The sequence below is a fragment of the Acanthaster planci genome, linkage group LG09 (genome assembly GCF_054643075.1).
Source record: "Acanthaster planci isolate LZ-2023a linkage group LG09, COTS_SCS, whole genome shotgun sequence".
Lineage (NCBI taxonomy): Eukaryota > Metazoa > Echinodermata > Asteroidea > Valvatida > Acanthasteridae > Acanthaster > Acanthaster planci.
The window spans coordinates 14,374,844-14,398,084 of record NC_141785.1 but is presented as its reverse complement, the minus strand read 5'-3'; the positions used below and the strand labels follow the sequence as shown (position 1 = coordinate 14,398,084).

The 23,241-nt window shown below is 39.7% G+C and overlaps 3 protein-coding genes across 9 annotated transcripts; 1 reads left to right on the top strand and 2 right to left on the bottom strand.

The window, feature by feature from the left end:
* Nucleotides 1–3,031: 3,031 nt before the first annotated feature.
* On the bottom strand, nucleotides 3,032–6,158 carry LOC110981785 (uncharacterized). Its single transcript, XM_022239673.2, has 2 exons — nucleotides 6,082–6,158; nucleotides 3,032–4,986 (listed from the first exon to the last, which is right to left on the bottom strand). The coding sequence occupies exons 1-2, from the start codon at nucleotides 6,100–6,102 to the stop codon at nucleotides 4,615–4,617; spliced, it is 393 nt and encodes a 130-aa protein (XP_022095365.2). The 5' UTR covers nucleotides 6,103–6,158; the 3' UTR covers nucleotides 3,032–4,614.
* On the bottom strand, nucleotides 4,066–4,503 carry LOC147798179 (uncharacterized). Its single transcript, XM_087141195.1, has one exon. It carries the CDS (start codon nucleotides 4,501–4,503, stop codon nucleotides 4,066–4,068), a length of 438 nt encoding a protein of 145 aa, XP_086997321.1.
* Nucleotides 6,159–6,192: 34 nt separating the features above from the next.
* LOC110990755 (putative flavin-containing monoamine oxidase A) lies at nucleotides 6,193–15,311 on the top strand. 7 transcript variants are annotated; one of them, XR_015426429.1, is made up of 10 exons: nucleotides 6,193–6,369; nucleotides 8,444–8,608; nucleotides 9,345–9,520; nucleotides 10,764–10,851; nucleotides 12,283–12,463; nucleotides 12,741–12,841; nucleotides 13,296–13,469; nucleotides 13,616–13,701; nucleotides 13,918–14,015; nucleotides 14,458–15,311. XR_015426429.1 is itself a non-coding variant. In XM_087141153.1 (7 exons), exons 1-5 carry the CDS (start codon nucleotides 11,115–11,117, stop codon nucleotides 13,649–13,651), a joined length of 645 nt encoding a protein of 214 aa, XP_086997279.1. In that variant the 5' UTR covers nucleotides 10,886–11,114; the 3' UTR covers nucleotides 13,652–13,701; nucleotides 13,918–14,015; nucleotides 14,458–15,311. The 7 variants fall into 7 exon arrangements, 3 of the variants coding, with proteins under 3 accessions (XP_086997279.1, XP_086997281.1, XP_086997280.1); XR_015426427.1 differs by having other exon boundaries at nucleotides 6,195–8,608; XR_015426428.1 differs by lacking the exon at nucleotides 8,444–8,608 and having other exon boundaries at nucleotides 6,196–6,369.
* Nucleotides 15,312–23,241: the final 7,930 nt, after the last annotated feature.

The window sequence follows — 23,241 nt, the reverse complement described above, 5'->3', positions numbered from 1 at the left end:
TCTTTTCTGTTCCCTACAAATTACCCCAAAGACAGGGTTTTCCATGTGAACACGTCAACTGCCATATAGTGTGGCGGGACCACTGACACCTTTTTGAGGCGGACCAGCAGACTGGCCTGATCGGAGATAGGATTGACTTGGCCTAACCCCACAAATATATTTATTTAACCTTACGCAAGAATGAGCGGCTATCCAAACGCAAGAAGAAATAATATCCTGACATCGATCAAGTGACGTGTATATGAAATACCATTTTTTGTTACATAAATGAATTAACAAAATAAACTTTTGTTAGGGTAGATTGTTTTTCTCGATAACTTAGTTACTCTAGACTTAGCTTTACTCATTAATGGCCTGACTTTAGGTCTATAGCCTATGTAATATTTCTGTCTGTCCATGCACGATATCCCACAGAACGGAATGTAGATAACAAATTAATTACAATGTTTGATTCCTTAATAGTTTTCATAAGAGACGAACTGACTCAATATTTTTTTGAGGGCGGGTATACCTATGATGAAATCTGCTGTATTCCCCAAATTAGACATGACTTGAGTTGCAGGTAGACTCACAGAAGTCTTTTAAACAGTAACGTTACTTGTTAGCCCCATAAATACTGCTGATATGCTGGACAACCTGTTCTCATCAGTCTGTCCACCGTGGCAACCACACCCACAAAAACCAACACGTCACACTTTCTGAAACTTAAACCAAGTGGTAATTGCCCCCTAACAATACATTTAATAAACAGTTTGTTATCCACAGCACTGTCTAGTATTTCTGTATTTCAAAGTGAAATTGAGAGGACAAAATGGAACATCTGTATCGCTTGGCAGATTTCTTTCTAGGATTTGATGAAAACAAGTTGGCACATTTGTAAAGTATGCAAATTAGAATTAGACTGTGGATAAGTTGGCCTGAACATTTTTGCTATGCTGAAAATGCTTTTCCCCCAAAAAACACTTGGTTGAATTCTCAGACAGGTGACATTTTCTTGTCAAGGGGCAGGGGTAGTCTAGCATTATTGGCATTAATTATGGGACTAGTATTGCAGGTGGGATTTGTACTTGCCTTATTGGGAAAAGATCCTTAGAAGTGAATGGAATCATCACATTGTCATTTGTTAAACCCCGGCTTTTGCAGGTCCTGTTTGCGATGCACGACTAGCCCCATAAGGATTGGATCGGGAGTGAGAGTCCTTGCCACACTAGTGGGGCTAATGCACGACAGGCAACGCACGGCGGGTGACAGAAAATAGCATGTTTGGAACTGGTAAATGGCAGAATTGGGACACAACAAAAAGCAAAAGGCAGACGACAGGCGACGGCAGATATGGAACTCCATAGAGACATGTGCTTGAGTATGCAACGGCTGCGTGGGATTCTGGTTTTAGTAGAGCTAAAACCAGTATACCATCATTGGAAAGAATCCAACAGCAGGCTGCCAGATTTTGTACCAACAACAACAGTAGGGTCGAGAGCTCCGTAACCAGAACCCTAAATAAGCTGGGTTGGGAAACTTTCCGGTCAAGAAGGAGAAACCAGAGACTTTGTGTGCTCGACTAGATGAAATACGGATTGGTTGATGTTAACCTAGTTTATCCAGCCTAACACCAGGAGAACTAGGGGGAATGATCAAAAATTTCTACAAATTCGTCATAAGTCTAAAGCATTCCAGGACTCATTTTTTGTTTCCCCTATAAAAGACTGGAACAATCTACCTGTTGTAAATAGTTCTTCACAGGATGTATTCAAATCCAAGCTAAAGCAGCACCGTTAAAATGATTTGGTCTAGTCATTCTACACGCTGTGCACTTCTCAGAAGTTAGCGAGGATGTGGACAGCATGCAGCCAATCACAACGCTGCACGCGCTGTCCACATGACTCACTGGGGGACTCCCCTAAATTGACTAATCTTTTAAACTAAACTTCATCGTACTTTCACTACAGTATTTCACCTATATTTATGCATTAAAAATACCAGTGAAAATATGTGTATTAATATTATGCCAAATATATCAAATCTCTGAGAACAATTTGATTGCTTTTCCTTCGTTTTACTCATTGTTTTTTTACATTGTTTAGGTTTTGTAGAAACATTTTCAATTAATCTCCCTCCTTATAAGTTTAATAGCTTATTGATTATTCTTCCATATTAGATCCATTCCATAGTCTGTCACAGCTCGTACTTCTGCTCTTTTGAAAGCCTTTAATGTCCGCGCCTGGGAGGCGTTAAAACTTATCAGAGTGGGGTATGACAACAAGTTTAACAACCTGTGGATGGAGTCCCTTCTCATAAACATATCCGAAGTAATTACATCAACTTATTTTCTTGGTAAGTTGCTTTACTCACAAGTACTGCCACTGGCTATTCAACTACGGCCCATGCGGGCGTGGCACCACTCGCTGGCAACAGGTCTACCAGGAACTTACCCCGCACGGTGCACTTGCACTTTTATACCCAGACATCGATGACAATTCATTAAAGGTACTCTATCATATGTGCATTATGCTCAAATTGTGAAGACAGGTACCTAAGGCAAACTGCCAATGAGAATTTTTAAAAAATGCATCTTTAGAGGTGTCATTAGAAATGGCCTTCTTTCACTGCTATCTTCAAAACGATCACTTGCCAGAAAAAAAAATTCAAAAGGAGTATTAATCAATCAGTCACTTTTTATGATGGACTGTATTTCTAAATATACTTGTGTTTGTCTGTTGAACTTGGGACAAGTCCATAAGTTATTCATTCATGATTTATTATTAAAATCTCAATAGCAGCCAAAGGCTGAATTGCAGAGATCTTTACATGCATACATTTGAAACGAAAGATTAAGTAAGAAATAAAATACAAAGAGGATGCAATAAAAAAACAAACCATAACAAAAGTATGGAATCGAGTTAAACAAACAGGCAAAACATTGCCAATGACTTGTCGTCCAGCAACTGGATAAGATAGGACGTCACACTTTTCTTAAAAAGTTCTGTTCCACAGGACGGTACAGAAAATTGTACTGCTTTAGTAGTTGATATGTAGTCAAGACAGCAGAGATGAGACATTTATTCACTTCAGAAGTAGGTATAGACTTTGCAAGTGACTCGCACAGCTTTTGCCTTTATATCTGTAACATGTCTTACCCAAGTGTTTGGAGGGCATTATCACAGGAATCATATTCCAAGCCAAGGATAATCTTGCATGTTCTAGATTAACACACAGTGTATTAGTTATCTGTAATGATCTTGCTAGAAGTGAAATCATTGACAACAGCCAAAGGAAACTATAGGTATCAATAACAAAACAAGAAGACAAAGATGATCTTCTATTTTTACTCATTTATGTATGTAGGGCACTACATATGCAATGAATTCTGTGGGGAGATCTAAAGGCTGAGCTCTACACAAATGCAGATTTATTATTACTTGAATGGAGGTTTAATCTGAATACATCAGGGCATATTTGCAGATCTGGTGGCATCTAACAATCAATGCACACTCAGCTAGATGACTTGTTGTTGCCGTGAAATATATCATTGAGAAATGTTGATCTGAGTCATTATGCCTCCCTCTCAAAAAACGTGTCTACATGTAGGTGTAGTCACACCATCTTCAGTAGACCATACTTCTAAATGGAAACAACTAGACAAACAACGGCTTGCCAACTCCTGACAAGTTGGTAAATGTGTCCTTGCTGTTGAGTACACTGCTTTAAGTTTGTATTTGCAAAGGTTTGACTCAAGAATCTCCATGGCACGTTTCGAAGGACAACTATATGTTGTGTGACCCTTTCCGGGTCCCTAAATCCAACTATAGTAGCTTAAGGCTGACAAATCAAACTGTTGGTGTGCTAGAATAGCTTTTGAATGATTTATGCAAGAGACCTATCAGAGGTAGTTACATCTAAAAATACTCCTTGGGCAGGGAAAAAATCCAAAATTCATTTACATCTCCCCGGTGCAATCTCATCTTTGAAATTAAATATTCCTGTTCATTAAAGTACAGGACAAGGGTAAACTTAAAATATATAGTTTAATATTGTTGTGAGTAAAGCGGTTCTTTCATTTCAAGGCTAGATTGAGTGTTCAGACTGAATGTCCATACTACCAAGGCAATAGTAAAACCCATCTGGCCGGGGAGGGTCCATCATGGAGCACAGGTGGATGGTATCTATGGGTTGTACACCAATAAATGCTTGTGAGAATTGTTGGTAATGATCAAGGCGTATGGGTGTGTTGTCAAACGCATCAGTTGCCCTCCAATCCACCTTTAGGAGAGTTATATGGGGGCTGAATTTGGGACGATTGCCCGCTAAATTGATTCCTGCCTCAGCCAACCCCACCTGTAGCATCTGGGAGAGTTTAGCCAGAGCCGGGGACTCCTCTGGAGCAGAGTACAGGATGCGGCCGTGAAATTGGTCCAACCCTTGAAACCTGAGCATGGTGACAAGGGAGAGGAGGCTGGAGATGTCTCCCTGGAGCACCTTGAGGACTTGGATGGCCTTGGACATATCCTCCTGGCCGTCCAGGCCCGTTGTGCACAGTGTGAGGTGGAGACGGGCAGTGTCAGTGCGCCAGTTCTCCAGACGTGGCTCCTCATCACAGACTGCATTCTGGATGCGTTAGACACACCTACGGATGACGGGATCGGTGATGCGGATAGCAAAGAAGTAATTGGGGCTGCGTGAAGGTCGCTGCCTCCTCTCTGTTTGTAGTGTAGCATGTTCTTGCTGTGATTCTTCTGTTACTTCCATTCGCTCCTCATTCTCCACTGCATCACATGCCTCCTTCTCCTCAGTGTTCTGGTTCTCTTTTTTGAACATCTCCACAGTGTCCAGAATTGATTTCTGGGCAGTGCTGTAGTTGAGCCAGACCTTCTGGTTGCACTTGCACCACACAGCAATAGTCTCCATCTTTTGGTAACTCCTCAACTTTAAATTCTCCCTCACCCACAAATATTGCACGGAGGGCCTCCAGTTCACTAGACAGATCCTCTGAGAAATGAGAATAAGGGTCCAGAGCCATGATCTGGGATTAATTGCAAGGAATGAAGACATATGCTGTAAAAATGACACTGTATTAATACTTGAATTTGTTAATAAATACTAGAAATCATGGGTGTATGCTGGAATGTCATCCAAGAGTGTTCCACATGTACCATCTGTGAGCTGCCTTGCCTTGTTTCTTGACAATTTTAATGTCATTACTTGCCAGCACTAGTCAGAAGCTGCATATTGTATTTTCATAATAAAAGAAAATTAATATTTATTAACATGTCATCACACAGATGTTCAGGAATTAATAGCTGAAAATTCAAACCAAAGTTTTCAATTAATTCAGCATTTCATTTCTCTGTAAAATAGCTCACATACATGTACTGCATCTGTTGGAAAGCTAGCTTTAGAAATCTTAGCTCGTGAATATAGTTCAATACATGTACATACATGTGCAATGCTCAGACTCAGTGCATTAAACTGACTGGACCAAAATTCCCACTCTCAAAAAAAAAAAATTATTATCATGTTTGCTGCTATCGCTGCCCATGTCCAAATGTTAAGAAGTGATGTCAAAGATGATGTTAAGAGAGTGTCAAAAGAATCCCATCGAAGTATCACAGACAGAGCATGTACTTTAACTTACATGTAGAATGAGTTCAAAGTGAAATCAAGTGTCAAAAGACACCACATGTACATTTAAAAACTTGATTTCATGCGTTTCATTTATTCTTTCATGTCCTTTGATCTAAACTTGACAAGAGGGTGAAACTACCTGAAATTATACAAAGTTAAACGCGCCCTGCCCCCTCATCACTCCTAAGAGTAATAATGCCATGCTCAGCCGACAGTGGTCGGTACCCATTGCTCTGAACCCACCCTTTCCCGTTCACGTCACCGTACCACTGAATCTGATCACACTCCTGCACAGAAAACCTGACGACTTGGGCAAGCAACCCGTGTTTTGTGTTCTGATGAGTGACAACATGATTTCTGATCTTCTTTTATCATGTTTATACAGCCTCTAGCTTCGGAAGACAAAATTGCACCAAACATCGACAAACTTATTGCACAACATAATGAAAAGATGTTTACCGTTGGATACTGTATGTACATGAGTTGTGGTGGAAAGAAGTCCAGGATTCAACTGTTAAATTGATAGCTTTATGTGTAATAATAGTCTGGCGCCTCTACCTTCGCTACGTAACCGATCATTCAAGATGGCAGCCTCCATGACTGACAGTTCCGGTTCTGTTTCGCTTCCAATTCAAAAACACAAAAAAGACATTCTTCAGGCTGTTAAGGATTCACAGTCCCTTGTTATTGTTGGCGAAACCGGGAGTGAAAAGTCAACACAACTTCCGCAGTTCCTTTATGAAGCAGGTTTGTTGTTCTTGTTCTCATTTTTGATGTTTTTTCCTAGTAGTACGGTACTAGTACTAGCAGTATTAGGCCTACTACTACTAGGCTTAACCTATCAGTATCAGTAAGCATGGTAAGGCCTGTGCCGCCGGCAAGGTAAGCCTGTAGGCTGGCAGTACAGTTCCAGCGAGGGAGTGATAGCATAAGTAAGGCAAGAGTTCCATACACGGACATCACTCCTTTTCCCTTGCGGTAGTTTATAACATTAGCATGATTAGCCATCTCAAGGTGATAACATACATCCTAAAAAGTCAATTTTAGCAGTGAAAATGTTGAAGCATTTCAAGATTTATTTCATTACAGCATAATAATCACACACAATAATAAAACTTTTAATAAATACATAAATATGATTGAATGATACTACAATACACTTTAGAAAGGATGCTGTAGAGGGGTACCCAATGAAAGCAATGCTTGTAGATTTGGGCCCCGTTTGTAACATTACTTATTAAATTACAAACACACACACACAAAACCACACAAAGACAGACAAAACAAGTAAACATGTAGTTGCAAGTTTGTGTAGCCTGAAACCAGTATGGTATGTTAAATTAAGATATCAGTATTAATTGCAAAAACGCAGAAATGTGTGTATGTGCGAATTACGAATATATATTTAACGAAGAGATCTTGTATATTCTTTTTAAAAGCTGACAGAGTATTTAAATTTCTAAGTGAATCTGATAATGAATTCCATAACTTAGGTCCCTCATATTTAACAGTTCTTTGGGCAAGGATAGTACAGGTTTGTAGGGGGTGAAAATGAAAGGCTAGATGAGTGAAATAAGTGTGTAGGTCAAGATTACGAATGAACATTGCCTGAACAAGAGAAGGTAAGGTATTTGTAGTAAACTGGTACATGAGAGACCAAAGTTAGTGGTAATATATATCCTTAATGTTAAGAGTCCTACACTGAGCAAATAGAGGGTCTGCATGAGCAAATTATGGGAAGAGCCCTTTTCTGTAGAAGTAATAGTCTGTTAAGACTATTTGATGAGGATTGTCCCCAGATAAGTGTACTATAATTCAGGTATGATAAAATCAATGTATACAAATGACCCCAATGTTTGTGGGTATTATGTTACACAAGTAATTAATATGATCCTTCCAAGTTAAACCAGCATCTATATAAACTCCAAGAAATTTAAGACAGCTTTCTAAAATTGAAGTATCATTAATTATAATATCCCCAGCAAATTCATGGGCAGAGTTGTTAAACAGCATATAATAAGTCTTAGTGATATTTAGTGATAATTTGTTAGCCTTAAACCAATTAGCAATAGATTTCAGCTCTAAATTAACATTTTCAATAAGTGTATTTAAGTCATTTTGTGAGAGAAACAGGTTTGAGTCATCCGCAAATAAAATAAATGAAAAGACATCTGACGATTTAACAAAATCATTAATATAAATTAAAAACAGCAAGGGACCAAGGATTGAGCCTTGTGGAACTCCACAGCTTAATCTTTGTATACATGTATCTGAATTTGACTGTCCAATAGTTAAAAATACTGTCTTCGGTCCAAGAGATAACTTCTAAACCACTACTCCTCGCACGCCATAATAATTCAATTTATACAATAGAATGTCATGATCAATTGTATCAAATGCTTTAGAAAGGTCAAGAAATATCCCCAGAGTGTGTTTGGAATCATCAATAGCACAAGAAACCTTGTCCAGAAAGTCAAAGATTGCATGAGTAGTAGTATGATTGGTACGGAAACCAAATGGACAGTCAGTTACCGGACTAAATTTATTTAAAAACTTAAGAATACGAATATATACGCATTTTTTGAATATTTTAGAAAAATAGGATAATATTGAAATGGGTCGGTATTGTTGATGCTATTAGGATCACTATTTTTATATACAGGAATTAATTTTGCAATCTTTAATTGTTTAGGAACGATACTACATGAAGTTGTGAAAGAAAGATTAATGATACTGGCCAAGGGTTTACCAATTGCTGAGGAGGAATATTTGATTAACGATGCACTAACTAGGTCATGCCCAACACTTTTTTGTCGTTTAGTTTTCTTATTATGTTAAGAACCTCCAGCTCATCAAGTGGTTTAAAGAAAAAACTCATTGTGGAACCTATGGAGATTATCAGGAGTAACATTCCGAGTTGCAGTACAAGTATGTTGAACATGAGAAAAAGCATTGGATATACCACATTGCGTTAGTGTAAATACAGGTAGGTGATCAGATATATCACTTATTATTATACCTGATTTTGCTGAGGGTAAAACATTTGTTAAAACTTATCAAAAAGTGTGGCAGAAGTATCTGTTGATATAAGCAAGGGCTTGTAGAGAACAGCCTGTAGACAGACAATTGGACTAATGCTTCTTGGGGCCCCCACTCGACAAGCACTGCTTCTTGGGGCCCCCATCCACATGTAGACACTTTGTGAAACTGTTTTGTAGAGTAACATTATGTGGAAAATAAATGAACTGAGCAAAACTAAGAACTAGAGTCTTTTGTCTGGGGAATTCAAATTATGTTCACTTGCAATCAGATTTAACTCCAGATTTTATTCATATTTAATTTGCAAAAGGCTCATTGAAGAGATGTTGGTATTGGTGTCTGATAGACAGTGGCATAACAGGGAGGGGGCCACAGGTTCACATGCCCCCAAGAGAAAGTCCACGACCTTACCCCACAGGATCTCTCAATTTGAAACGCCATGAATGTAAACCGGTATTTGCTTTCAGTGCATCCTTGAAAAAATGTGTGCGCTCCTCTGGGTACCCCCTGCCTAACCTGTACACTTTTTGCAGAGTTGTTTTGTAGTTTAGAATTCTGTTAAACAATGGCTGATACTCAGACAAGGGTGTCCCCTCATTGCCCTTAGAAATTTTACCTACTTTTAGTCAGTTATGCTGTGACATTTTTTGACATTGTTTCATCTTCTGTCTTATTTTCATCAGTAAGACAACTAGAAGTGGTATTCAAGGAGCTGGCAATATGGCGGACGGATCCGTTTCGACATTACCACCAGAGTGGGACGTCATCATCGTAGGGGCTGGTATTGCTGGCCTGACTGCTGCCTACCGACTCCAGCAACAAAAGCCAGGGTGCAAAGTTCTGGTTGTAGAGGCTAAAGGTTTGTATTAAATCTTTTGTTCAATCTCTTTCTCAGCCACTTCTGGGAATGCCTGACATCATACAGAGTAACAGTGCTGCATTTTTATTGGTAGGTTTAATTTAGGCTTACATGCAGGTGTGCTGTTAGATTGGGTCCATGTCCACTGAAATGCATGGTGGCCTCAATGTAATGGCAGTATTATTGCTCTTTGGGCTGCTTGCATACATGTAAGTCCTCCTTGCTAGTGAAAAAAAGAAAGGTCACACAGGCAGATAAGTGCCCTGTGCATTGTGTGCATGCAAAGACCGTACAGTTTTGTACACTCTCAGATGAAAATTAGAGTGTGTTAACGTGTGTTAGCTCCAACTCCCAAGAGACACTGCAACAAAGATGGGCCAGCAGACCCTGGTAAGCTTGGCAGTTGAGTGTTTAGACACCTGCATCAGTAAGCAGGAGGTTGTGGGTGGGAGTCTGATCTGAGTCACTTCTTCAATTTTATCACAAGCCCTTGGGTAACACCTTGAGTACGGTTCATAAATGCATGCATCACCAATATAAATTAATATCCACCCAATTTAAAAATTGCTGGATTCACCGATTGACCGAGCTGCTTAAGCACAGAATTTGCTTAAACCCTTGACAACGGGAATTATTTTCCGAAATCCGACTCCAAGAATTCCAGCCTCGCTTGCCACAAAGGCGACGTGCCAAACTGCAAATTCTCAGTTTGTGGCCCTGCGTGCTCTGCATGCTTTGAATTACACAGTGAAAAGGCTCATTGTTGGGTGGCATGCGGCTCTACTCACGCTTCCACATTCCCGTTGCCTCTTTTCAAAGTGGGGACTATTGTGAGGCTGGTGATTATGATGCAAATTTGGTCTTTTCATTTCTGGGCTACATACAAAGGCCAATCACCATATATACAAGAGCCAGGGTCTGCCTCCTTTCACCGTGTTTGCTCGAGCATGGGCCGAGAATAATAGCTGAAAAGCAGGTTGGGGATCTCAATTTTTACAGCGGCTCTTACCGTCTACCGGCGCGAAGGGGTTAAGCATAAAAAATCCTTGCTAACCAAAAGACAGGTAAATACATTCCAAAACAATATACATCATAAGAAGTTTTGGCTGGTAACCTGATTTGTCAAGCAAGGTTTTTCATGATTAAAAAATTTTTGGCTTAAGCAGCTCTATGAAATTAGCCCCAGCTGAAGCTAACGTATGATTCATCATAGTGCTCTTCTGTTTAATCGGTGCTATTCCAGACCGTGTAGGAGGTTGAACACTCACAACTGAGCTGGAAGGAGCTTATGGGAAGGATGTCTGGGACCTAGGTGGCCAGTGGGTTGGAAGGTAAACATTCACTGATTAATCGTTTATTTCAGAGGGCTAGAATTTTTGGCCACAGTTTCATGCTTTTTTTTTCTTATAAAGGAAGAGGTGAATTACAGTAACTATCGTGAAAGTTCATCCATTCTCAGACTTAACACTTCAAATAGACATCTCAGCTTCCTTGTCATACAGTGAGTTGTCAGGAGATTATTCACTTAAAGTACTAGTCAGTAAAGTATTAGTCAGTGTTCTCCACAGCTCTTATCAATGGTGCCTCACCACGTATGATGTCAGTCATGTACTTTATGCATTACGTTAGCAGTGCTGGGGGCATAAAGAATCTGATAGAAGCAGAAGGTGATTCCAACAACAGCTTCAGGATAAAAGTATTGCATGCTTATCTGTCTTTCCCTTAAGGCCCCCCACCTCCTCTGTACCCCTACTTCCCACCCTCCTAGCTCCAATCCTATATTATGCAACACTGCACTCCCTGCCCTACACCCTACCTGGCATCCCCCCTTACAGGCACCACTTGCTGCCCCATCCCCCTATACATATCCACACTGTACTCCCCCAGACTGTCCCTACACCTTACATTATACCTTGCACTCCTCCACCACAACCCCACTTCCCATCGGCAGGGCCCCACCCCTATCCACACTGCACCAGTCCCAACACCCAACCTCACACTCCTCCACCACAATCCCACTTCCCACCATCCAGGCCCCTGTGACCTCTATCGACACTGCACTCCCTGCCCTGTCAAATACCTGACCCCGCACTCCTCTACAATGACAGCTAGATGGACTGTCCTCACTTCTCCAGTCCTCATCCCTTTCTGCCCTGCACTGCCTTCCCTGCATACTTCCTCGCACCTCTCCTCCCATTCTTATGTCCACATCACTCCTTGGGGGATATCATCAGTTGCCTACTTCGCAGCCTCCTCCTACTCACACATATTCCCCACTGTTCTTCAATCTTCACTCCTTCAAGGCAACCCACATTGACTTTTCACTATCCCCCCGCCCGCTGCAGTCCACCCCCCCATCTGCAACCATGCCCTGAAATTCAATTCTTGCTTCAGAATTGAATGATTGTATTCTTCTCCTTTAGACATCAAAAACCTCCGTAGTTTTAGTGCTTTGAACAAAGTAAGAAAAATTAATGAAACAGACTTTGAAATATACAAGACAGTTGTCCAATATGTTTCATTTCCTTCGTAAATCTGTGTTCATTATCTTATTATTATTTGCCAATTACTGTATAAAGTATTGTTTCACCTCCCGTAATTTTGTGCAAGGAGTGTCTAGTTCTGACAGATATGGCACGGTATAAATATACATTATTTTCATCATTATTAAATATCTGTAGTATGCTTTTTGGGTGAACATACATTTATCCATGTGATCAAATTATATTTGGAACAGTCAGATATGTTTTTTCTTAATTGAGGGTGGAGCTCAGCAAATTTCCAAGTTACTGGTAGACAAGATAGGCCAGGAGCAAGTGCTACTTGGCCAGCCTGTAGAACACATTGACCAACAGGAGGCTGACAAGGTCACCGTGGTTACTGCTTCAGGCAAAGCATTCAGCTGTCAGTATGTGGTCGTTGCCGCACCCCTTCATTGCTCAAGTAAGTTATGCTAACCTAAACTCTTGAAATTAGAGTTGGTGAGAAAAATGCCTGCTCCAATTTGTTCTTTTTCAAAGCACAAAGTTGTTAAAATCAGGTCACGCTTGGCATGAAGGTGAATATGACTAGCAAAATAATTGTATTTTTTCATCAAAGTTGGAATGGGTTAAACGTATTTGCAGAGCAGACGCTGCTCTGAAATGTCAAATTCAGAATTTGCATTTCCTTAAAGGGGAGTATAAACCAGCCTGTACATTTGTAGTTTATTTTGTTCTAGTTGTCATCAACTACACCCCTGCCAAGCCATTCAGCAGGATCAATCTGGCACAGCTGTCTCCGATGGGACATATCATCAAGTTCATTGTCACATATCAAACGGTGAATAAATAAATTATCTCTCTTCCGCGGGAGGGGAGCACATTCAATTACACAATACTTTGCATGCATATGCATATCATAAACAATAAAGTATACAGGGTATGCCAATACATGTACTTGCATACTTATTGTGCCATAGAACACACCCCTGGTCTTCTGAATCTTTGACAGTAATTAATTTTCAAATATTCTACCATTGAAAGCGATACCATGTTAATTAAGTAACTGTGAGCATGTCATTCCATAAAGACATCTTCATTTGTGAACTGTAGTTTAAAGATGACATGTTGATTCGTTGTCTGTTAGAAAGACAGTACCTGTTAGCTTACATCTCGTCTTTCACCTCTGCTTGCTTGTTTTAATATGTACATCGATCTCGGCAACCATAGTAATGTAGCTCAGGTTAGTAATTACTGAGAAAATCCAGGCCATACAGTCTCAGTTTCCTTTGTAGGCTTTTTGGAGGGAGGATGGTTTTTCTGGTGAAATTGTCAGCAATGGGAGTAAACCAACTATTGAAGGTCTCAGCTCAGGCCCTCTCCAACTCACCTACGATTGCACGACATCCAACGGCAACCCTGCCATTGTTGGATTCTATGCCAACAGTAGAGAGTGGAGTCACATTGAAGTAAGTTGCATTTCTTCTTCGTGGAGAAAAAAAAGAGAATTTCTCTTATTTTTGGAAGCCATTTGATCAGTGACCCTTAAAGTCCTCTTTACTCCTTGTTTCTGCCAAAGGTAAATGGAAGCATTTTTTGTCTTCCTCAAAAACAGCCCCAACCAGAAAGCAAGCTGTTTTGGACTCCTTAGCCGAGTTCCTTGGGCCAAAGGCAAGAGACCCACTGGACTACTGTGAAAAGGTCAGTATACATTGTGGTTGTTTGCGAGCAATCAGCAATATGATTGCCTCCCCCATGTCTTCCCAACCCCTTGTAGAACCCACATACATGTGCCATATTGCAGGTTTCGCTTGGCTTCCAAGTTGGTGCCTGCACTTTCAGAAACCCGTAGTTTCATTAGTGGAAAAAAAAATGCAAGTGAATAAATCCAACTGTTTGATTGTTCTCTTTTTCCAGGACTGGGCACTGGAGTCTGACAATGGTGGTTGCCCTGTCAATATTATGACACCGGGAGCAATGACCTTTCACAGTGGGCTCAGGACTCCATTTTTCAGGTTGCTGACTTAACACTGAACACAGCTCCTATATTTCCCACATGGACTTAGGGTCTTGAAATTGCCCTTTGTATTGTTGTCCGTATGACCCCTGACATAGTAGGGGGTCAACTCAATGTGATACACGAGTAGGCACTTTATTGCTTAACTGGGACTAGACATATCTGACTGTAGGGAAGGCAGTGCTGGTATGGTGCATAGCATAAAATACCGAGTCAGTAGCTAAGCTTACTGTTTTACGGTAGTTCAGTTTGGTGTCCTACAAAGTTCAGCATAAATTTAGACCCGGAAAAGGGTCTAGGGCTTGATGGTAGCTTAGTGTTGCTCTGATTGAAACTGCACCATGATGCAACATATTTATCCCTTGAACTACCAGTTCTGAGGATGAATATCTGAGTTGCTCCTATAAAAGGCTGTCTTCCTCCGCCCCTTCCTTTTCCAGGGTGCATTGGGCTGGAACAGAAACAGCCACACACCACACGGGTTTCATAAATGGCGCAGTGCAGTCCGGGATGCGGGCAGCGGACGAGGTCCTAAGACGTCTTGAACCTCACCGCCAAGCTGATTGGTTACTGATTTGTTACTGATGTCTCGACAACCAGAGGAAAACTCATTGGTACGGTGAAGAGGTTGGAAAATGGAAGCGGCGATTGTTCATTGGGGGCGCCATTGGAGTGGCTGTAGTCACCGCACTTACGGTGAAAAGATGGGGCCTCAAAGGGACTGCTACTTATATTCTGAGTGCATTCCAAGCTTGAAATAGTTACGGGACTTGAGAATTCCAAACACAGTACCACAAATCACCAGGAGCTGCCGAGGTTGCTGATTGGCCTATCTGAGGAGAGTTACATCAGAGTCCACTCTTGACTCCATTTGCACAGAGTGTGTCAAGAACTGCAGTGTACAGTATGTATGAGGCAAAGGTCTTGCTTCATACAAGCAAGATGGGAAATGGAAATAAGTAACCCCCAAGAAAAATTCACTTTATTGCGAGGAATACGAGGTAATTACAGAGCCAGTGATGTTTTAAGTTGTGTTCTTTGTCAAACGCCAAACTATGTGTAATTTTGCATTAAATTTCTTGTTCTGCTGTGACTCTCAAAATATCACAAAAATGGCAGGTATCCCAAATTAGACTCTTCTTTTTGTCCAAAAAAAATCACCTTAGTTGTCCTCATATACATACTTTGTTAATTAATTAGTACTTTTTGTCACAATTACCAAAATTTCATTCTGATTTTGTATCAGTTTGTCATTTTTCCTTTTGTCTGGAAAAAATATCACCATAATTGTCATTATACAGAAACCTAAAAATATGTACAATACCTGTACTTGTCAGACAAGGATCAAGATACCTAAACTGTACTTCCATTTTTGTGATCAGCTTTTACACCGAACTTTTAAGAGGTAGAACAAAATCAAAATGAGAATTCCACACATCACTGCTTCATCAAAAAGCTTGTTACTCCGAGCAAACATCTGCACTAAATGATATTTTCTCAAACAACTCTCAGGAAATCAGCTTCAAAATAATTTTAAAAAACTGAGAAATCAACAAGATCATAAAGGGATGTAAGATAACTCTAGGTCCAGATTTTTCCATTTGCTCTCCTTGAGAATGAGCCCCCCCATGGACTGCCATGAATAAATACCCTGATATGTCATAAATGCATGTACATCCTGAAAAAATCCCGACAGCACCTTTGTACAACTGACTAAACTGATGCGTGTAAGTTATTCTTGTTAAGTATTCAGCAAAAAATAAAATCTATACATCTGAGATCTAAAGACAATTCTTTTGCACAGGTAAAGCAACACATTATTATATCAAAGTACATGTACACATCATTCAGTGACTTTCTGGTTACTCTTTGGACCAATATGTGACCTGTCACCACAAAATGAGCTGAAAGTTGGAATTTTTGACAATTCAGATATTGGTACATGTATATTTGGATTTAGCAAAAAGCTAGCTTTCCAATGGTACATGTACATGGAACACTTAGAGTAAAAGTACAAGTTAACATGATATTATTTTGGCAGCTTTGCATCTATATTCCTGACACTTTCAACATTTCTGATATGGCACAAATAATGGTACCGTCAAAATTGCTGACAAAATTACATTTTTAAATATATGATCCTACAAAATCTTTACAATTAAATAGGAAACAGCTCACTCTTTCCAAATATTACAAATCCAAAAATTGAACTCCACTTCAATATGACTTTGAACCCTCAAAACAGAAGAGAGCTGAATGTGACTTTACGCTCATTTTGTTGTGATGGGTCACATACATGTACACTGTATGTGTGTACATGTATATGTATTTCTTTTGGTAATAAAAAAATTTAAACTCTGCTGAAAAGAGACAGAACAGTGTTAAAAACCTGTTCATACTTCTAAACTGCTTTGGCAAGTTGCTGATGGTAACATGTATTTTTAATATTGAGCAATTCAATTAAACAGCAAGTTAGCAATTTCCAATTGTACATTTTTATCAAACTTAACAAATTCAGTGACTCAACTATTTCCACTCTGGTGGGAAACTCTAACTCCGCCAGCTAAGCTGACACCCTGAAGTGAGGCTATTCCAAGGAGAGAGAGCATTCCCAATAACTAATGAAAACATGTATTACAATGCACAAACAATGCACATACATTTTGGTACATGATGAAGCGAACAAGAACAAGTCAACTTTTACTTTTACATTGATTTTAAATTTTTGCCTGCCAAAAGTGGGGAACACTTTGGAACACAACAAAGTAAAACAGTTATTAAGTTTTAAAATCTGTTAAAACTTTTTTTAGGTGTTAAATTACCACTGGTACTACTAAATGCTCAAGGAAAATACATGTATAACCTGATGTAAAGGTATAATTAGGAAATTGTACATTTTGAGATCAAATCTGAGACCCAAAAGGTACCGGTACATGTAATACAGTACATTACATTGCAATTGAAAATTAACTTGTGAATAGGAAAATCTGTGCACGTTTTTTTCTCTTCCCATGCAGGAATTCACTTTCATTTCACAAAACATGAAAAATGTTTCCTGAAGCTGGAAAAGATTTTCAAAGGCTTTCACACAAGTACATGTAGGAATAAGTGAGATATGTTTTCTTAGACTTTCCAACAAAAAGGGAAAAAGCGGGAAAAGATTTTCACAGATTTTCCCACAAGTGGCAAATCAATTCCATGCATTGTATAATGTCAATGTGAGTGTAAATATGAAAGTGAATTCTTTTAACAAAATTTCCTATACCAATTCAGTGTTAACTTTCAATTGCAATGTACTGTACATGTACATGTACCTCTGCAAATCTTGGCCGCAATAAGGCAATGTCAGAGCAGCCCATTGGTGTTGTGGAAAAAAAGTGTATTTTTAAAGGAGCGAACTTCACAAATTCAGTCAAACTGGATGAACATTTAAGTGGGAAATCTTGACTTCATCAGCCTAAAGCTCACACCGTGTTGTGAGACTGTTCCCAAGACAGACGATTCCTACTAATTTATCAAACAAAATCAATAAAAATAATATCTCTGTGATGTTTAAACAAAAATGAGAATGTCAATTAAACCATCGTATCATTTAACATTTCTTTACAGAACTGAAGCATCTGCATAATACTGAATTATCTCACAAAATTTAGTCATTTTTCTGTGTGTACTACTCAAAAAAAGTTAAGAACCGCTTTTTATTTTGTCATGTGCCTTTTCCCTGAAACTGTCCATTTTGAGAAACTGTACATTTGATGTTTTGAAACAGTTTTTAAATTTCTTATTCCAATGAGGACACCATCTACAATGTAGATAATCAAAACATGAAATAACTACATGCACACCTCACTCATTTCAAAGCAGAAAATTACTGATGTAAGTTAATGAACAAGTGGGATACTATGATATTCATAACGTTATTTCACCACCATTAAATAAATTAAAAGCAAGAAACCATATTGTATGGGTCTTTTTCCTCATGAATTCAAAATGGCTGAAAAGAATCAACTAAACCTTTCCTCAATACATGTACCTTGGAGAGAATTTACCAGAATGAAAAAATGGTCATCAGAAAACAATGTTATGGGTTTCCAATTGATACAGTCTGCAACTTGCTGGAGAAAACTCCTACAAAGTCTTGCAGTTCACACTCATAGCAATATCGATGTTATAAAATGCCAGTAGGTTTCTATTTTTTACCAAGTGATGAGTTACCATTGTCATTGTCATACATGTACACGTATAACTGAGTGGAGACATGACTCATTATGATTTGTAACAATATGCCATTTTGTGGAGAAATGTCAACACTGATTAACTATAATAGGTCTCCACTTGCTACCGGATAGAGAGCCATCAATGCCATGATCTGTCATAGTCTATTCTTGGGTGGACGGATGTCAAATCTGATAAATGTCGCAGTTCTCCACTTACAACTGCGGGGAGATCCGTTAATGTCATGATCTGTAGCAATGTGCTCTTGGGTGGAGGGATGTCAATTGTACATGTAGATGGAGAGGCATCATAAGTGTTGCATGCCTTCATTTGCAACTGCGCTGAGATACATTACTGTGATGAGCTGCCATACAGGTAATGTCAGCTACATATGTAACGTAGTCCCTCAAGCAGGACCGCTTCTGCAGTGGATCCCCAGTAGATGTCCTCTGGGAGCTTCATCATCCACTTGGCCTTGTGCAGGTCTCCACTGGCAACTGGGTGTAGAGATTGCTGGTTTTCACTTGCCACAAGTTGGAGACACTGATGTGATGAGCTGTCACAGGCCTGTAATTGCTTTTTAGTGAGGGGACACCACTGTGCTGAATGATCTCACAGGCCTTCATTTGCGACATTAGTGAGGAGACATCACCATGATGAACTGTCCAAGGCCTCTATTTGCTTCTTGGTGGAGAGATATCATTGCGATGAACTATCATATGTACTGGTATGCCCCTACATGTATTTGCTCCTTGGGAGAGATATCATTGTGATGAACTGTCATGTAGGACCCTATTTGCTCCTTGGTGGAGAGATCATTGTGATGAACTGTTAAAGGGCTCTATTTGCTCCTTAGTGGAGAGATGTCATTGCTATGAACTGTCATGTACATGTTGTAGGCCCCTATTTGCTCCTTGGTGGAGAGATATCATCCTGATGAACTGTCACGTAGGCCCCTATTTGCTCCTTGGTGGAGAGATGTCATTATGGTGAACTGTCACGTAGGCCCCTATTTGCTCCTTGGTAGAGAGATATCATCGTGATGAAGTGTCACGTACGCCCCTATTCGCTCCTTGGTGGAGAGATATCATTGTGATGAAGTGTCAGGTAGGCCCCAATTTGCTCCTTGGTGGAGAGATGTCATTGTGATGAAGTGTCATGTAGGCCCCTATTTGCTCCTTGGTGGAGAGATATCATTATGATGAAGTGTCAGGTAGGCCCCAATTTGTTCCTTGGTGGAGAGATGTCATTGTAATGAAGTGTCATGTAGGCCCCTATTTGCTCCTTGGTGGAGAGATATCATCGTGATGAACTGTCACGTACATGTAGGCCCCTTTTTGCTCCTTGGTGGAGAGATATCATTGTGATGAAGTGTCAGGTAGGCCTCAATTTGCTCCTTGGTGGAGAGATGTCATTGTGATGAACTGTCATATTGGCCCCTATTTGCTCCTTGGTGGAGAGATATCATTATGGTGAACTGTCTGTACATGTAGGCCCCAATTTGCTCCTTGGTGGAGAGATTGCGATGAACTGTCACAGGCCTCTATTTGCTCATTGGTGGAGAGATATCGGTATGACATTGTGACGAACTGTCATGCACATGTACAGTAGGCTCCTATTTGCTCCTTGGTGGAGAGATTGTGATGAACTGTCGCAGGCCTCTATTTGCTTCTTGGCGGAGAGATGTCATTGTGATGAAGTGTCACATCGGCCCCTATTTGCTCCTTGGTGGAGAGATATTATTGTGATGAACTGTCATGTAGGCTCTATTTGCTCCTTGGTGGAGGGATGTCATTTTGATGAAGTGTCACAGGCAAAACCAATTTTATTTCAAGCTAGCAATTCTACAAATGAGCATGTCTCATTTTTCTTTGAAAAGATATGGTTCTGAATTGGCTATTTTGTGTACTGTATCTGCAAAATTAGCTCAATGTGTCATGAGGAATAAGACACCATAAAAGAAAGTTTCTTTGTTTCTGACACAAAAATACCTTTAACTAATTACATGTGGGTGCTACTTTAATTCCTCAAAAGGAAGTGAAACTAAAAATTCAATTGTTTAAGTGGCTATTACATTAAATAACTGATTGAAAAGTTACAGAATTAGCTCTTTTCAAGGTACATGACTATCATAAATTCTGACCAAACATCAGTTGACTCCCAGCTTCCTCATTTAACCCTCGAGTCGTTTTATTTTCACCCATGTAGCCCCCCCCCCAGAATTCGGCAATGCCACAATGGATTTTTTAAACTTAGCACTCATGTAAAGACATTCATTACCAATATGAAATTGAACTTTAAACTCTATCAAACATATAGTTTTGTTGTTTTACAGTAATTGAAGGTTCAAAGTGTCAGCCAATGCACTTTGAACATGAAAGTACATATACAAAACTGTACGTTTGGCTGACCCGTCTCAGAAAAATGCCTGCTGTGCTAGAATGGTATGTTCCATTTTTACAAAAATGATGTCAAAATGACCACAAAAACTCACTCCAAAAACTCTGAAAGGCCCAGCTCCTGAAAGAAATCCACTGCAGTGATAACAAAAAAAAAGTTCAGGATGGAATCTGCCCACACCTCTGGCTCTTTTAGGATTAACTGGAAGACAGAACCTAGTCTTGAAACTCATCACATAAAAATGCATGTTTTCTTACTGCTTTTCGTAATTTACAGAGTTATCACATACTTGATTACAACAACCCTACTTGTATGGAATCTTAGCGCAGATTGTCAGGAACTTTGAACACAATTTTTTTTCCGAAATAAAAACAGCCAGGCAAGTTTACTTACACCAGTCGACTACTCAAGAGTTTACTATCTGACTATCCCAATAAAACTCCTTTGACAAAAATTACCGCATTTGTCTTTTTTTTTAACCCCTTCACGCCGGGAGCGGCAAGACCCACTGTAAAAATTGAGATCCTCGGCCTACGCTTGAGCGAACAGAGTGAAAGAAGGCAGACCCTGGCTGTTGCATATATGGTAATTGGCCTTTGTGTGTAGCCCAGAAATGAAAAGACCGAATTTGCATCATAATCACCAGCTTCACAATAGTCCCCACTTTAAAAAGAAGCAACGGGAATGTGGAAGCATTAGTAGCGCTGCATGCCAGCGAACAATCAGCCTTTTCACCGTGTAATTCAAAGCGTGCAGAGCATGCAGGGCCACCAACCGAAAATTTGCGGTTTGGCAGGTGGCCTTTGTGGCCAAGCGAGGTTGGAATTCTTTTGAGTTGGCTTTCGGAAAGAAATTCCCGTCGTCAAGGAGTTAAAGAAGGCATCTTTTAACCCAGCCTGTAATGCGCATGTATGCTGACGACACAATTGTCATCATAAACTTACTGAAGGTGTACATGTACATGTATTTATCCCGATACGTTATATCAATTTACTGTACTCTGCAGAAGCCTCAACATTAGGAGAATCAGTAAAGTCGGCTATTGTATATGCAACACAAATGAAACAAATTTTATGGTACAGTACGTACAGTACTCATATGTATATTATACGGTTTTACTGAAAATTCTATTTATTATTTCTTTTTGTAAATACAAGCAGATTTCGGGCCAAATTACACAAGCAAGTGGCCCGGAAAGTCCCCAAGATTGCATCAGAGAGCATCTAGAATCCAAAATTTCCTGGGGCCCTTGAGCAGGCCCCAAACCCCATGCCATGGTTTCACAAAAATCGATCACCTGAGGATGGAAAACACTGGTGCCCCCCACTGTTTTATACCTTCCGACAGGCCTGTGTACTAACAGTCAGGATGAAAGGCTGAGGGAAGAGAAGAAAATCAGGAGTTTTCTAGCAGTTGGGAAAAAACATGAGAGAGATAGGTCGGCAGAAAAAGATCTATTTCAACATGTGGCAATAGAGGTGAATTTGTATATTGATTTTTTTGGTAGGAAAGATGGCTTGATCATAAGGGTAACTAAAAGTGAAATCTGAAGTCTGGACTACATACTGAGGTTGATAGGAAAGAAAATAATTTTGGACAAATCTAAAACAAGGATTACATTAAGCTGCAACAAGGCTGAGTATCCAACATAACGGTAAAGATGGTTCATTATTTCACTTGGCCTAATGCTGGACCCTTAAAGGTTGAAGAGAGAATGACATTTACATGTATGTGTACATGTAACAGACAAAATGGAAACCGATGGATACATGTAAGAGGGTTGGGGGTTCGAGAAATATTGTGTTGGAAAGACTGTTTTCCTTTTCAAGTATAGCACAGAAAATGATTCTTTTTATAAAAGAATAAAGACTGGAAATGTACATTGACCATTTAAGCGTTTTGCACAATGTCAGCCATTACCTCAGTCCCAATACTTGGAGCATAGGGGAGAAAACAGACAGAGAGCCATTAGGAGAAATCAACAGTGTTAAATAACATGTGGGGAAGTGACCACTGCCCAATCACCATTGAAAAATGTACATGTAGGCCTATATGAAGATACACCTACATGTACATGTAGATGGTCTCTTGAAGAAGCTGACTGGGGAAAATTTGTCAAAGAATGTACATGTAAGCCGTATTACACTGAAACCATTGATGATACATACACTAATTCATGTAGCAACTCAATCGTGTAATGACTGGTTCCATAACCAAGATCAACCCTATACAAATAAACCTCCCTCTTCCTGGAGGAATGACTGTCAGTGAGTTACTGAAAACAAAAGGAAGGTTCTGAAAAAAACAACGACAAACAAGACTACCATCTGACTTATAAAAGAGCCTGTGCTATTGCTGAGAGAACTGTTCAAATTGCACAAGAAAAGACTGGGAAAAATTTGGCAATGTTATCTGGAATAAGAGTACATGATTTGACCCTACTTACAAAAAGACTTGAGAGTAATAGTGGCATCAATAGTACATGTACATGTACATTACCAGTGATAAAGGTAAGGCTGAGGCACTTGTTGACAACTTTGCTAAAACAAGTAATACTGAAATTACAATCCCTCTTTTATCAATACTAAACAAGAGGCTACAAACAATCT

Coding starts and splice junctions, on each gene's coding strand:
- LOC147798179 (XM_087141195.1), bottom strand. CDS start 4,503: ATGTCCAAGGCCATCCAAGTCCTCAAGGTGCTCCAGGGAGACATCTCC.
- LOC110990755 (XM_087141153.1), top strand. CDS start 11,115: ATGATGTCAGTCATGTACTTTATGCATTACGTTAGCAGTGCTGGGGGC. Junction 11,217..12,282: donor ACAACAGCTTCAGGATAAAA/GTATTGCATGCT, acceptor TTCTTAATTGAG/GGTGGAGCTCAGCAAATTTC. Junction 12,842..13,295: donor TCATTGTCACATATCAAACG/GTGAATAAATAA, acceptor TTTCCTTTGTAG/GCTTTTTGGAGGGAGGATGG.
- LOC110981785 (XM_022239673.2), bottom strand. CDS start 6,102: ATGTACATACAGTATCCAACG. Junction 4,987..6,081: donor TGTACATACAGTATCCAACG/GTAAACATCTTT, acceptor CTCATTTCTCAG/AGGATCTGTCTAGTGAACTG.